Source organism: Monodelphis domestica, chromosome 5 (assembly GCF_027887165.1).
Source record: "Monodelphis domestica isolate mMonDom1 chromosome 5, mMonDom1.pri, whole genome shotgun sequence".
NCBI classification, from domain to species: Eukaryota; Metazoa; Chordata; class Mammalia; order Didelphimorphia; family Didelphidae; genus Monodelphis; species Monodelphis domestica.
The window spans coordinates 183,699,434-183,715,852 of record NC_077231.1 but is presented as its reverse complement, the minus strand read 5'-3'; the positions used below and the strand labels follow the sequence as shown (position 1 = coordinate 183,715,852).

Below are 16,419 nucleotides of genomic sequence, written 5' to 3'. Positions count from 1 at the left end.
AAAGATTCTGATTAGTTATAAGATCAGCTTTCTGTCCTTTCCCCAGAGGAATATAGGCCATTAATGATATTTTCCAAAAAAAATGTATTATATAGAAACCTATTTTAGAGTAGATGTGGCTAATATGGATGTGAAAAAAATCATTTCAACATTCTGAATGAGTTTTCTAATTTACAAAATGAGGCAGGGTCAGGGTTAAATGGTCTCTAAGGTCTTCTGTAGTTCTAACATTCTAGAATTTTCTTTATGCAGAAAGGTCCAATTTTCTATTGGCCTTGGAACTCAACAAGAAAAATATTGAAAATTCATTTTAAAAGTTTTATGTAGAAGCAAAGTTGTCACTATTGTACAAAAGTAGCAATTAGGAGCCGTCATAGAATAGTTACAGAAACCCACAAATCTTGATGGATTTTGAATGAAAAAACATTTAACTTTTATGGGGCTCAGTTTCTTCATCTATAAAATGAGGTGGTTGAATTTGATCAATTTTTCCCAAAGTATGGTCTCGTGACCTTTCAGAGGGTCCACAAGATCAGAACTATCTTCATACTAATACTAAAAATTTCAAATTCTTAATGGAGTATAATGGCAGATATGACTTACACAAACAAAAGCTCTTTGGGGACCTCAGTCATTTGTAAGCATATAAAAGAGAACTGAGAACAGAGAATTTGAGAATCCCGAAGACCTTATTAAGTTCACTACCAAAATCCTGTACCCTGGCTCCCTGAATAAGAAATTTAGCTCTTAACTCTATCTTCAAGCAAGATAATTATAATTCCTAAGCAACCAAACATTGATGACTTGAAGTCCTTTGCTCATTTGTTATTAAACTTGACACTTTCTCACTCTGAATAATCCAAGTATTGTCCTATTTTGAGCAACAGCAGCAGCTGACTCATTTTTAAAAAAACAAGATGTCTTTAGTCTTTGGAGATACTGACCCCTGCTGTAAAACAGGCAGAGTTGCAGCAGTTTTTTTTTCCCCCTGCTAAACAGATGAGAATAAAATATATACAACCATTAAATTGATCAAAGATTTGTTTTTTTTATTTTGGATACACATGCATAAACACACACTAAGGTATGGATAATTTGGATGCTTTTGTAAAATAATAACCTAGGTAATTGATTGTAATATTTATTTAAGAGGGAGTCTTTTGGGGAAAAGGAAATTAGGTATACCAATAAGCATGATTACAACTGTCACAGAACAGTTATCATTTGGGGAAAAAAAAGAAAAACATTTAAGGGTTTAGCAAATCCAAAATCTGCCAACTGCAATTAACACATTTCACAAGTTCTCTTGGCTCCACAGTATACCTTGAGATATATACGCAGATGTTCTAGAATTGACAACATATGCTCTAACTGAATATCTGAAACTCAAACCACATCACCTTAAAAAAATTTCAAAGATCTATCTATAAAGAGTTGAAAAGTGGTCAATTTTATATTACATGCACAACCACCAAACAAACAATATCCACAGATCAAGGGCACGTCATTGACTAGAGGAATTTTTACTTTACTAGAGATGTGAGATTGAGCAAGAAAACAGAAAAAAAAGGAATGATCAAGACAACCAAGAAAATAATTCATCACTGAGCAGTGAATATACAAGGTCTAGAAATAAATGACAGCTACACATTTTTCTGAGATGTTTGTTTAATAAGCACTTTGTATCCTTCAGTGTATTCCCCCACCATCAGAAAAGCTCATTATTGCACCCACCAGAAAGTAGAATAAAAAGGGGTGCAGAGAATCTATACATATTCTTCATTAATTTTAAATTTGTTTCTTTTCAATCTTAAAAAAGTAAGAAAAAGAAACAGAGATAGAGTTGGCCTTCTCAAGTCAGATATGCCAACCCCAGAATAGAATGTGCTTAATACAATTTCTAAAAAAATGAAAGTAAAGACTGAAAAAGAAAAAGAGGAAAGGGAAATAGAAAAAAAGTTTTTTTCTCAACTTATTATAGGCTTTTTCCCCTCTTTTTTATTTTTCCAAATGCCCAAATTCCATTTTACAGTAGAAATGTAGACCACTTTAGAAGAAAGCAATGGCTCAGAATTACCTAGCACTTTCTCTTTAAGACATCATCATCTTTTTACATTCTACTGAACAGAAAAGCATTGCTTCTATTGGAATAAACTTCTGACCAATCAGACACTTGCTGCAACAGGAACAGAGAAAGCACTCTTCGGTAGCATGCCAATTAAAATTGTTATAAGTCACTCTTTGTACTTCTGGATCAATTGCATTATGGCATCCTTGACAAATCTGTTGAACAGAGAAAAGAAAAAGAAATTCAACCCAATTAACACAATAATATCTTAAACTTGTGACTCAGATTTTAGCAAGAGGTAAATAATACATTTGTCTTCCTCAAGTCCAAAAGAGATACTCAACTATAGAAAACCTTGTAAAAGCTTGGGCAGAAACACTCCTTGAAATTCCATGAGCTTTTCTTTGTATAGTGGCAAAGAATTGAACACTGAGAGAGTGTCCATCAAATGGGGAACAGTTGAACAAACTGAGGTATTATGATGGTGATGAGATGCTATTCTGCCATGAGAAATGATGAAGTGGTTTGGGGAAGATGTGGAAAAAAATAACACGAGTTAATACAAAGTGAAGTGAGCAGAACTGGGAAAAGACTATACACAGTAACAGCAATATTATGATATTCAACTATAAAAGACTGTTAGTAACTCTAATTAATATAATGATCCACAAAAATTCAAAAGGACCCGATGAAAAATTCTAAATATTTCCAGAGAGATAACTGATAAATTCTGAATACAGTTTGAAACATGTATTTTTGTCACTTTCTTTTTTTTCTTTTAAAAAATGTTTTCTTTTTTATTAAAAGAATTTTTTCCCAATTACATGTAACAACAATTTGCAACATACATTTCCTGAAGTTATAAGATCTAAATTGTCTCCTTCCCTCTCTTCCTTTCCCCTTCTCACAGATAGTAAGCAATTCGATCTGGATTATACATGTATTATCATGCAAAACATACTTCCATGTTGGTCATTGTGGTAGGAGAATATTCATATAAAACCAAAACCCCCAAATAACACCAGAAATAAACTACTGTGAAAGATAGGATGCTTTGATCTGGATCTGACTCCAACAATTTTCTCTGAATGTGGATAGCATTCTTTGTTATAAGTCCTTCAGAACAGTCCCAGACCATTATATCATTGAGAATCATGACGTTTTTCACAGTTGATCATTGTACGATATTACAGTTAGTATGTCACTTTATTTTTCTTGGGTTTTTTTTTTCAACTAATCTAGAAATATGTTTTGCATGACTCCTTATGTATAATGCATCATATTTCTTGCCTTCTCATAGGTGGAAAAGGGAATTTGTAAATAAAAATAATTAAAAGAAATATATAAGAAAAAATGAAAAGTCCATGAGCTTTGACTATTATGACAAAAATAGGAAAAAAGCATTATTTAGCTTTTCTTCTAATTCTAGGCAAACATTCTCTAGATGTCCTGAATAGACCAGCTTTCTACTGACTGAATTGTGCTAGATTTGGTTTACGATGCACAGTAGTTAACTGTAAATTGTAGTGATAGTTTAAAAGGATTTTTATGCTTAATTACAGCCATAGTTAGGCAAACCGTATTGTATAAAAATATGTATTAAATCCTATAGTTTTTATAGAGAACATTGAATGAAGATTGTATTGAAGAAATTAGGATATTGATTAAAATAAGATACTTGATAAAGAGATCCCTGAGGGTACAAACAACATAGAGAGCAGTGAGACCAGAGACCAGAACTTAGAAGAAAGAACACAGGAAAAAGTTCTGGGAGTTGGGGCTCTCACTCTGACTGGGTCACTCGCTGACTGGGCTTAGGTTAGTGAGCTTCTCTGACTGATGCTGAAGACAAACATCTGTGACTTTACTCTTGGTTGGTGAAAAGGAAGAGAGACCTCTGAATCCCATCTGAAGAGGGTTTCTACATTCCTGATTGAGAGAAGTCATATCTCAGAAGAAGCTGATAGATCTGCTTTGCTGGAGAACAGTTTTGGAGAAGGAGGAAGATTGAAGCTGTTGGTCTGGTACCTAGGCTACCAGATTGTCAGTTAGGACTCACTGAATTTATATATACTTGGAGAATACCAAATTAAGTTAATTAAATAAGGATTTAGGTAGAGTTATAGTCAGATAGTGTTTGAGGGTTTAACAAGTGCCAGTGTAGATATTAGTGTAGCTGGAAGATCAGAAGACTCTATCCTGAGGTGGATTTAGCAGGTGGGTGGAGACAGTTCCTGGATAGTGTTATGGTTTCCTTATTATTAATCCTTATTTTCATCTTATTAAACATAAATAAATAGCTAAGAGAGAGAGAGAGAAAGAGTTTCCAAGAACCTTTCATACTAACCAAGGGAAGGGAAGCCATCCCTAGCTTTCCTTCTGAGAGGAGAACTAAAGGATTCTTTGTGGACACCAAAGTATCTTATATCATCAACTCAAATTTATCCACAAATTTTCTTCAAAATATTAAGGGTGATCAAAAATTTTGCTTAAATGGACTGACAATATTTGAGACTGGCTTTGCATAAAGAAAATCCTTTTAGTTATGGGGCTTCTGATGATAATATAATTAAAATTTGAGTCACTTCCTGAAATAAGAAGATAACACAAAAATGACCTGAGTCTTGGCTAGGTCCATGATCTAATTGATATGACAATGATGATAGTAATAGTGAACATTCATATAGCACCTACTCTGCTTACAAATATAATTTCTTTTGATCCTTGTAACTACTGAGAGGTAAGTTCTATTATTACTTCCATTAACTTCTCCAAAAGAGACAAAATTAGCTTTGGGATATGGGCAAATTGATTAACTCTGTTTGCCTCAGTTTCTTCAGCTATAAAATGAACTGGAGAAGGAAATGGCAAACCAGTTCAGTATCTGTGCAAAGAGAATCCCAAATGGAGCCTTCAAAGAGTTGGGTATAACTGAATGATTAAATAACATATTCCATATGCTATTCAAGGCAATGGGATACATTTTTTTCATGTTTCCTGATATCAGGAAGCTGACATGTATAAAAATTAAATTATATCTCTAATAATAAAAACATTATATTTTATGAGGTTTATTAAGGATCATTAGACATCAAGGAATAAAGAAGACACAAAATAAAAACCATGTACATGACCATGGCTGATTAGCCCATTTAAAATCCCCACACTTAGCTTACCATTATACTTGATACATCATTGCAAAGGAAGAGAGCGTGGGAGGTGTTACTACCAGTTAAATACCAATAATGTGATCTCGCCAACGTGGAGACTCAGAAGAAATTATAGAGAATTCTGGGAAATACCAAGAACGTCTGGGGATTGAAGTCTAAGGTTCAAAATCTCCATTTATACACATGGGATTAGTGGGGACTAGGATTGAGAGGAAAAATATGGATGTAGGTAAGTCAATAAAATTTATTTCTAGGGGGAGAGCATTAGGAAATGAAGAATGGGCTTCACATAGAGGCAGCACTTGGGTTGGGTTTAAGCTAAAAATTCTGTGAGTCTGAGGTGAGGGAAAAACTGCATTTTAAGGCTTATCCCCCCCCCCTTTTATATGGCACAGTTTAGTGCTAAAAAGGACTTTTAAAAGGTACATAAATATAGAGGAAAATATTTAAACATGGATGTAAAATGTTTTTACTTTTTTAGATGAACATTTTGATTTCTGAAAGGAATAGGAAAGGAATATTCTTTTTGAATAAAAATTGCTAAAATGTCATAGAGATGGAATTTGAACATTTTTTGGTTAGAAAATGAACTATGAAGTAAAATAGACACAATTATCTTGTGAAAGATGTAAATGATATATCACACGAATATGAATAGTCAGATAATTCAAAAGGCAGAAAATTAACAGTTTTAAGGACATAAAATGAGACAGACTTTTTTTTTGAGGCCTTTACAGCTATAGAGCATTATGGTACCTTCGTCTATTTTCCATGTGAGTATTTTATAACTTAAGAGGGAAAAATACAAAAAAAGAAATTCTATATATGATATATAACATATAATCACTAACAAATATATTTGGAGACAAAAATATTATTTTTAAAACTGCTGATTTCACAGGGAAATTTTGGTGAACTGCTTTTAAGTAAAAGGGAAGTCATTCAGAACTAGGAAGGTCTAATTTAAGAAACTGGGAGGTAGAGGAGACAAAGGCTAAGGTTGGTGTGTTGAGGAACTAACCAAAAAAAAGGAAAGCGATAGCAGGGGGTAAAAACAACTTTTGTCAGAATTGCTTAAAGAGAAGAGCAGCAGGAACTGCTGCTGACAAAAAAAGGTTTGCTTGCAAGTTGCTGGTTGGCTGAAGAAAGACTGCAGTTGGAGCGAATGCCTTTCAGCATCACTGAGCACTTAAGAGAGGTGAAACCTCTTAAAGGATCTTGTGGTCCTTTTCTGCTCCCTCTAGTTAGAGAGTGAGAAAAAAAGACTAGTGCGGTAGATGCTTCACAATTGATTCTGCAGTATAAAAGGGGAAATGGCTAGGCTGATTCCTGTCACTGAGACTCAGCCAAAGCTCATTGCTATGAGCTATGTTCAGAATGGAAGCCCAACACAGTTTAGGTGGGCTAGATTTGTATTACATGGCAAGGAGGACAAGCTGAGCAATGGCAGAGAAACAGATGTGATGCTATATATGGAAATAGCCATTTGGCTAGTCTGGCTTGAATGTAGCATCCACAAGTGGGAATGATGTACATTAAGCTTGGGATACAGGATGGAGCCAGATTGTAAAGGGCTTTAAGTGCCACCTAGAGGAGTTTGTACATTATGGTACAGATGATAACTGGAATCACTGGTCTTCTTGGAAAAGGCACTAACATTCTTAAACCTGTGCTCTAAGAGTATTAATTTTTCAGCTATGGGAAGGATAGAATGGACACTGGCACCTATCACAATGCCTAGGAAGGTCTAGGACCTGAATGAGGGAGATGCCTCTGAGAATGGAGAGAAGTGAGAGATGCTCTGCAGGTAGAAGTGATGAGAGCTGAAAACTGATGAGCTATGGAAGGAGTGGGGAAAGAGGAAGTGTTGAGACTGAATCTGAATGAGCAAATCTGGGTGACTTGGAAGGATGCACTTATATAGCATCTGCTATGGGCTAGTGTCTGTGCTAAGCACTTTAAAAATATCTTATTTGATCTTTACAACAACCCAGTGAGGTAGGTACAATTATAATCCCCATTTTATAGTTGAGGAAAGTGAAGCAAACAAATGACTGAGCCAGGGTCTCATAACTAGTATCTATGGCTAGAGTGGAAGTCAGTTCTTCCAGATTCCAGGACCAGGGCTCTGTCTCTTGTCCCACCTTGCTGCCTCAAGATAATGAATTCTGTCTTGGCTATGTAGAACATGGGGTGCCCATAGGACATCCAGAGGGTGGCCTTAATAGGTAGTTTTTTTTAATAGAGAAGCTAAAGCTGGAGAGATCTGGAAGATGTGTATAAATAATGAGAACTGGTGAAATCACAGAGACAGTGTGGGGAGAGGAGTGAAAAGGGGCCAAGGCTGAAGTACACAGGTGGGTGGGACATTGATGATGATCCCCAGTAAAGGAGATTAAAAGGAAATGTCCACATAGATAGGAGAACCAGATAAAAGTATTGTCACAAAAATCTGTGGAGTAGAGAGGAGACAGCAGTGTGAAATACTGCAGGATGAAGCGTGATTAAAAGGTTATTGGATCTGGTAATTAAGAGAGCATTAAGAGAGCATTACAGAGAAGTTTTGGCTGAAATGAGGTCAGAGATCTAATTGCACGGGATTAATTGAGAAGAAGAAAAAGAAAATAGTTTGGGTGTTTTTTCCCCTAGAAGTTTGAATATAAAAGGGATGATAACTTGAAATAATAGTAAGATCAAATGATCTTTTTTTAAGTGTGAGAGAGACCAGGCTGTGTTTTTAGGTAGCATGGAAGGAGCCAATACTATATTGAGAGAAATGTGTATTTTTATTGGCGGGGTAGAAGAGAGGATAAATATGACCCCAAACATAAAGGAACAGGTTAGGATGTAATGGAATAGTATCAACAAAACTTTGAACCCCTTGGGAAAGGAGGGAATATGAATTGGGGACTTATAAAAACTGTCACCAAGTTATGGATAGGATGATCCATTCAGATGGAGCAAACTTCAAAAGAGGAGAGAGTACTGAGGTGCTGCCAGTTCTCTATGTCTTCCCAACCTTTGTGAATCTCCACAGGGTGCCCACCCAACAGCCTTGGGGTTTGAATGTGTGTGGCGTGTGTGTGTGTGTGTGTGTATGTGTACATATATATATATATATATATATGATATATGTCTTAACACAGCATAGATACTAATAGAGAAAGTGGATTGTCCTTCAGTTATTCCTTGCTCTTGCTTATATTTTTTTTCCAATTTTGCATCTTTCTGATTATAGCCTCTAAAGTGCATGCCTTTACAATTTATATAATTTTTAACAGTCTGCAGAACCTCACCAAACTCCTCTAAAGTGTCCAGTGGATGACCTTCGACTTTAGTTCTTCAAACATTAATTATCCTATTAACTTATAGCCATACAGCATCATGAAAGAGCTCTTAAAAGATGGGTCTTTGTTTTGACTTATTATCAAAACAACGTACAATATTCCAAATGCAATTCAGCCCATGCACTTCCTCCTCCTATTTAATTCTGGGATTGCCTCACTAACTATATACAGCATCCATCCAAGACATATGTCCTATAGAGAAGTTTAATGGTTTATCCATCCAAATGCATACTTTAATTTCCACAAGAGATATTCCTCACCAGTTTGGTTTTTCTTAGATGGTTAATTAGGTTATTTGGGAGGCACTTGAATGTCCTGGGGCTTGATACACTCAGTATAACCTTTCACAATCAGGAACATCTGGAGGTCTTTGCCATCTCCATGGAATCCTTCCTTTCTTTGGACTCTGTCCTGGACCTTCCTCATGACAATAGCAAATGCCTCTGGTTAGCTAGTCTTTGTTTTATGCCTCATTTGATATGAATTATCAGAAGGTTGTCGAACAAAGTTCTTTCTAATATTCCATCTATCAAGGATTTTGGATAATTGACATTTGCATAAGAGACATTTCATTAGAAGCATGTTGCTCTAGTGAAACTCTGTTTTTTTTTAAGTGAAATTAAACACAGTGAGCCCATGGTTGATTATGTGACCATAGGTCTGATGACTGATGTGGTCTGCTGTGCAATGTAGCAAAAGGCCACTGTTTCCTTATCATACCTTTCATCTAAGATCTCCCAGATGTTAAATTAGATTATTCTAAGAAAAAATTACAGAGAAAAGAAGCAGGTTTGGTAGTTACTTTTATACTCTTCTACTTTTTTTGTTTATAGTAAGTTCAGAGATTTTTGCCAAATATTTAGTATCTTTATCATTAGGAAAATGCTAGATAAAAGCTTTTCTGGTCAAAGAGATGCTAAGGATTGTTGAAAATGTTGCATAGCTAGGCATGGTGGTATATATCTAAAATCTCTTCTCCTAGGGGAGGCTAAGCCCAGTGGCTTACTTGTATGCAAAAATTCTGGGCTGCAATAAGAGTAAAGCTTACTGTATGCATCCATTAAGTTGGCAAAATTTGGTGAACTGCTAGGAAGAGAGGGATACTAGTTCACCCTCAAGTTGGGATGAACCAGTCAGTCCAGGTCTAAAAAACTAAAATACTGCCAATCAGTCCTGGATTCAACTGTGAATTGTCACTGTGCTTATTCTAAATGGGATGATGCAGTCCCCCCCAAAATGGTATCATAATCCAGGATAGGCTTTTGCTGCTCATTAAATTTTGTGTCCAGTTCACAGGCAGTCAGTAAGGCTATTCAAGATGAATGTCCTTATGAAGTAATAAGAGATGGGCTGCCTACACAACTGCATGTCTTGGTGATAAATCATCTTCAACCACTTGTTTTTTTCCTGTGTAGACTGTAAAGTTGACCCCTTGTAAGGCTATAAATCTCACTGAAAGAGGCTCATGTTATTTGGAAGCTTGATGCAACCCCCATGATGTCATTTGCAAATAGGAGCAGGTATTTTTCCATCTCTAAAGAATCCTTCCATTTCTGTTTTTATCCTTTACTTGATATTGATAATTAGAGATTCAATTAGGAAAAAAAATGGATTCCTATATCATTTTAATATATTCATGAGAAATATCTTTTGGAAGAGTCTTTAATGCTGGGCTGTACTTACTCTGAGGCATACACTATTTTGTAATTTAAAAATAATAAACAGAAAGATTTTGTGCTCTCCTTTTTAGACAACGAGGTGACTAAAGATAATTTCTACTGTTGACTAAAATCTGTGAAAGCTTCTTAATCCTTTCTATTTTCAAGGGCACCCTTGACATATGTACAGACTGTCTAGATCTGCCTTGTACATAGTAGATGCTTAATAAATCTTTGATAAACTGAATAAAAGATTTCATAAAAATTATAAAAGTAAGCATGATTAGCACATGCTTTTGGTAATAATTTAGTTAGTGAGTTTTCTTATATTCTTTTGCCTATCTTTACCTGTTTGAGAAAGCTTGAAAATTAAGTGCCTAAGCTAAAAAATTTAATTTATAGTGTCTTTTTTCTTGTGCTTTCTTCAGCAAAGAAATTTAAAAATTATTTTAAAACATCTGATTTGGAACTACTGATTTGCCAAAACTAAAACTTCCCATCCTTTCAAGGACCTGAATGCCTTCATGTGATGAATGGAATGTGAAACCTTTTTGTGTGGCTTATAAAGGAAACAAAAACCCTAAAGAGATAATAAGAAAAAATATTTGGACAAAAATATTCATAGCCATCCTCTTTGTGGTGGCAAAAAAAATTAGAAAATGAGGGGGTGTCCCTCAATTGGAGAAAGCCTGAACAAACTGTGGTATCTGATGGTGATGGAATACTATTGAACTGTAAGGAATGAAAAACTGGAGGATTTCTATATGAACTAGAAGAAATTCCATGAACTGATGCAAAGTGAAATGGGCAGAACCAAGAGATCATTATACATACAAAGTGAAACATTGTGGAACAATAAATGCAATGGACTTAACTAATACAAGACAGTCCCAAGAGATTTATGAGAAAGAATGCTATCCACATCGAGAGAAAAAAACTGCAGGAGTAGAAACAGAAGAAAAACAAATGATTTATCATTTGTTTATATTGGATATATGATCTTGGGTTTTGGTTTTAAAAGATTGCTCTACTGAAAATATGAATAATATGGAAATAGGTATTAGTGATAACATTTTTATATCCCAGTGGAAATGCTTATTGGATCTGGGAGGGGTAAGAGATGAGAAAGAAAATGACATATGTAAATATAGAAAAATATTTTAAAAATTAAAAAATTATAAAAAGTGAACAAAACCTGAGAGGGCAGTAAGGAGGACTAGGACTATGAAGAATAGCTTTTGGAAAATGTTTTAATATCATGAAGAACCTAGGATATCCTGGGAAATCTAGAGTAACCATCAGAAATGTGGTGCTTATTATTTCCTGCCAGGATGACCTTTTTTTTTACTGTTACCTTAAAAGCTTTCCCCTTCTTATTGCCACTACTTTCATTATTTTGCATTTGTACACTTTTGGCTCAGTTGTCTTCCAGTGTTGTGATTCCTGTCTGACTCTTTGTGACCCCAGTTGAGATTTTATTGGCAAAGAAATTGGAGAACTTTGCCATTTCCTTCTCCAGTTTATTTTATAGATGAGGAAACTGAGGCAAACAAAGTTAAGTGATTTGCCTCAGGGTCATAGCTAGCAAGTGTTTGAGACCAGATTCTAACTCAGTGAGACAAGTCTTTCTTGACTTCGGATCTGGTACTCTCTCCATCATACCATTTAGCTGCTCCATACATTTGACCAGAACTGGAGATCTAAAACTGATGAAACTTCAAGAAAGAATCATTTTCCATTCTGGAGGCTGTAAGAAATAGCTCATTTTCTTCTCTTTGCTTTGAGGTTTTGAATTTGTGTTACATTAAACTACTTGAACTACATGCAATTAATTGAATTATCTGCCATGAAGTGAGCTTCATCTTTTTGTGCATGTGTGCTCAGGGAATGAACACACTATCTAAAATAGACTAAAGCTAGTAATCTTTAATATTAGAAGTCTATTAAAGTTGTCTTCATAGTGGATTATGAAGTCATAAATGAGTGGTTTGGAGATCATAATAGAAGTACTTGAATATTTAAGTCTCATCAGTGTGGACTTGAATACTTTAAATTCTTTTGCAACCCAAGCCATCACCAAAAGTATCTGTTTATAGCCAAGATATTTAATCAAATTCCAAGTGATGGTTCTAACAGAGAAGTGATAGAGTCAGGATACTCATTGAGCTGTTATTTGTTTAATTTTGCTTGATAGTGCATATTTATTATAAGAGTGGGTTTGTTTTTATTTTTGTCATTGGGGAAAGAGAAATGACACCGAATACACCTAATTTTTAAAAATGAACATTCCAGATGGTACAGATATAATAAATGACAAGAATCCATATACAAAACTTCATTTACAACCTCAAAATGATACTCTTTGAACTCACCAGAGTAGATTCTGACATATGAATGAGTCAGTGGTTATAAATGGGTTCCAAGCCCATTTTTCAATTGGAGAATGGCTTGATTTTTTGTACAACTGGTTTAGCTCTTTATAGATTAGAGTAATTAGACCTTTGTCAGAGGATTTTGTTATGAAGATTGTTTCCAATTTGTTGCTTTCCTTCTAATTTTAGTTACATTGGTTTTGTTTGTACAAAAACTTTTTAATTTGATGTAGTCAAAATTATTTATCTTGCATTTTGTGATTCTTTCTAAGTCTTGCTTGGTTTTAAAATCTTTCCCTTCCCAAAGGTCTGACATGTATACTATTCGGTGTTCACCTAATTTACTTATAGTTTCCTTCTTTATATTCAAGTCATTCACCCATTCTGAGTTTATATTGGTGTAGGGTGTGAGGTGTTGATCCAAACCTAATCTTTCTTCCACACTGTTTTCCAATTTTCCCAGCAGTTTTTATCAAACAGTGGATTTTTGTCCCAAAAGCTGGGGTCTTTGGGTTTGTCATAGACTGTCTTGCTGAGGTCATTTACCCCACTGATCCTCCTTTCTGTCTCTTAGCCAGTACCAAATTGTTTTGATGACTGCTGCTTTGTAATATAGTTTGAGATCTGGGACTGCAAGACCACCTTCCTTTGTATTTTTTTTTCATTATTTCCATGGATATCCTTGATCCTTTATTCTTCCAAATGAACTTTGTTATGGTTTTCTCTAATTCAGTAAAATAGTTTTTTGGTAGTTCAATGGGTATGGCACTAAATAGATAGATAAGTTTGGGTAGGATGGTCATTTTTATTATGTTAGCTCGTCCCATCCATGAGTAATCAATGTTTTTCCAATTGTTTAGATCTAGTTTTAATTGTATGGAGAGTGTTTTGTAGTTGTGTTCATATAGTTCCTGTGTTTGTCTCGGCAGATAGATTCCTAAGTATTTTATATTGTCTAAGGTAATTTTGAATAGAATTTCTCTTTCTAATTCTTGCTGCTGAACTGGGTTGGAGATATATAGAAATGCTGATGACTTATGTGGGTTTATTTTGTATCCTGCAACTTTGCTAAAGTTGTTGATTATTTCGATTAACTTTTTGGTTGATTCTCTAGGATTCCTTAAGTAAATCATCATATCATCCGTAAAGAGTGACAGCTTGGTCTCCTCATTGCCTATTTTAATACCTTCAATTTCTTTTTCTTCTCTAATTGCTACTGCTAGTGTTTCTAGTACAATATTAAATAATAGAGGGAATCAAAACTATTAACAAGCACATGAAAAAGTGTTCTAAATCTCTTACAATCAGAGAGGTGCAAATCAAAACAACTCTGAGGTATCACCTCACACCTAGCAGATTGGCTAACATAACAGCAAAGGAAAGTAATGAATGCTTGAGGGGATGTGGCAAAGTCAGGACATTAATGCATTGCTGGTGGAGTTGTGAATTGATCCAACCATTCTGGAGGGCAATTTGGAACTATGCCCAAAGGGTGATAAAATACTGTCTGCCCTTTGATCCAGCTATAGCACTACTGGGTTTGTACCCCAAAGAGATAATAAGGAAAAAGACTTGTCTAAGAATATTCATAGCTGCACTCTTTGTGGTGGCAAAAAACTGGAAAACGAGGGGATGCCCTTCAATTGGGGAATGGCTGAACAAATTGTGGTATCTGTTGCTGATGGAATACTATTGCGCTCAAAGGAATAATAAAATGGAGGAATTCCATGTGAACTGGAATGACCTCCAGGAAGTGATGCAGAGTGAAAGGAGCAGAACCAGGAAAACATTATACACAGACTGACACATTGTGGTACAAGAGAACGTAATGGACTTCTCCATTAATGGCTTTTACAATGTCCCTGAACAATCTGCAGCGATCCAGGAGAAAAAAAAAAACTATCCTCAAGCAGAGGACAAACTGAGGGAGTAAAAACACCGAGGAAAAGCAACTGCTTGACTACAGAGGTTGAGGGGACATTATCGAGGAGAGACACTAAATGAGCACCCTAATCCAAATACCAACAACAAGGTAATGGGTTCAGAGCAAGGGCACATGTGATACCCAGACAAATCGTGCATCGGCTGGGGGGGGGAGGGGGAGGAAAAGAAAATGATCTTTGTTTCCAATGAATAATGTATGAAAATGACCAAATAAAATAATGTTTAAAATGAAAAAAATAAAATAAAATAAAATAAAATAAATGGGTTCCAAGGATAGAATTCTATTCTTTAAATTAATTCTTCCTAAAACTCTATCTACTGTGGTTAAGAACACTGAGGGATCTCTACAGTGGTTCCCATTCAACAAGTTCTTTCCATTTTAGTTACTTGGGCACACCACACCACTTCATTAAGACCTTTTAGAGAAGCCACATGCTTCTTGTTCAGAGCTGTGTGCTTTATGTTCCCAAGTTCACAGATTTATGTATACTTTATTACATTTTAGGATATTCGGCATAATTCTAGCCTCAAAAGATCTCTTACCACAGCATGATTCCTCACATAACATGGCTTGCATATGGGCTTGTTATCAACCATAACGTAGATTTCTCCAGCAAGAATGGAGTCACAGTCAAAGCAGCAGAAATGTTTCAGATGCCAATTCTGATCCTCTGCCTGGGTATATTCATTGCTGAAAATCAACTAGAAAAATGAAAAAAAAAGAAAGACAAAAGTCATTTTTCCCCCTTAATACTATTCACCTCTAAAATCCATTTGACAAAGCATTTATGATTGGATTTACTGACTCAATAGAATATTAAGATGAAATCAGTTTGAGTCAGTATCATGGGGGGGTTAACCTTGGAGTCAGCCCAAGTGCCATCTCTGACGTTTACTGATTGTGTGACAGAAGCATGTTGATAAACTCTAAGAAAGTCAGCTTACCAACCTTCCAAAATCTTAAGCTGCCAGTGTGTGACTGTTGCCATATTGGTAATTCCTCACCCAGAAGAGATCACAGGTCTGCCTTCCCTGTCCTCCCAGCTCCTCAGTTCCCAGAACAGTCACTTTTCTTATGTTTTATACCTCGAAAAAGAAAACCTAAGGACTGACCAGTCATCTCAATACATATTATTCAGTCCAGAAGACAGACCTCTTTACCTTTTCTACTAGTGAACATTCATCACAAGCTCTCTCATGTAGATGACAGGAGATCAGAATGAATTAGAAGTCAGTCAATCAGTAGTGAGCAGCTAGGTGGCTCTGTGGACTGAGAGCCAGGTCTAGAGGGAAGGGAAATCCTGGGTTCAAATCTGACCTCAGATACTTCCTTCCCTGTGTGACCCTGGGTAAGTCACTTAATCTTCAGTGCCTAACCCTTACCAATCTTCTGCCTTGGAATCAATACCCAGTATGGATTCTAAGTCAAAAGTTAAGGGTTTAAAAAAAAGAAATCATTTGGTATGAATTTTTGTAGAGCTAAAAAAACCACATTTTAACTTGTATGTATTCTATTTACCTTCTCTCTATGGTTATGCCTCTGAAGAGGAGAACTTGGGACAACAGTGGACAGTGCATGGTCAGTCCCTGGAATCTCTTACCTCATCACAACCAGCACACCGGGGTTTCTCACTGTCACAGTAATGCCTTCCACAGAACAGCTTCCCATTCTTCCAAAAATAGATCATGTCCACCAGAAGCTCACTGCAGGTGTTGCAGATGAAACAGGCAGGGTGCCAAAATTTGTCATACCCAGCTCTCTCGGCGTAAACGGCAGGATCACCTTCTTTCATGCTCTGCTTGCAGCAATAACAGGACTGAAAGGGACACCAAGAGGAAGAACTGATTCAGGCAACTGGC

The 16,419-nt window shown here is 35.8% G+C and overlaps 1 protein-coding gene across 1 annotated transcript in view; it reads right to left on the bottom strand.

The window, feature by feature from the left end:
* Positions 1-1,023: 1,023 nt before the first annotated feature.
* TES (testin LIM domain protein) overlaps positions 1,024-16,419 on the bottom strand; it is a gene marked incomplete at its 5' end in the record, with an annotated part of 44,061 nt that continues 28,665 nt past the window's right edge. The window contains 3 exon segments of the mRNA NM_001168690.1: positions 1,024-2,283; positions 15,103-15,261; positions 16,161-16,376. Coding sequence (NP_001162161.1) covers positions 2,092-2,283; positions 15,103-15,261; positions 16,161-16,376 — 567 coding nt within the window.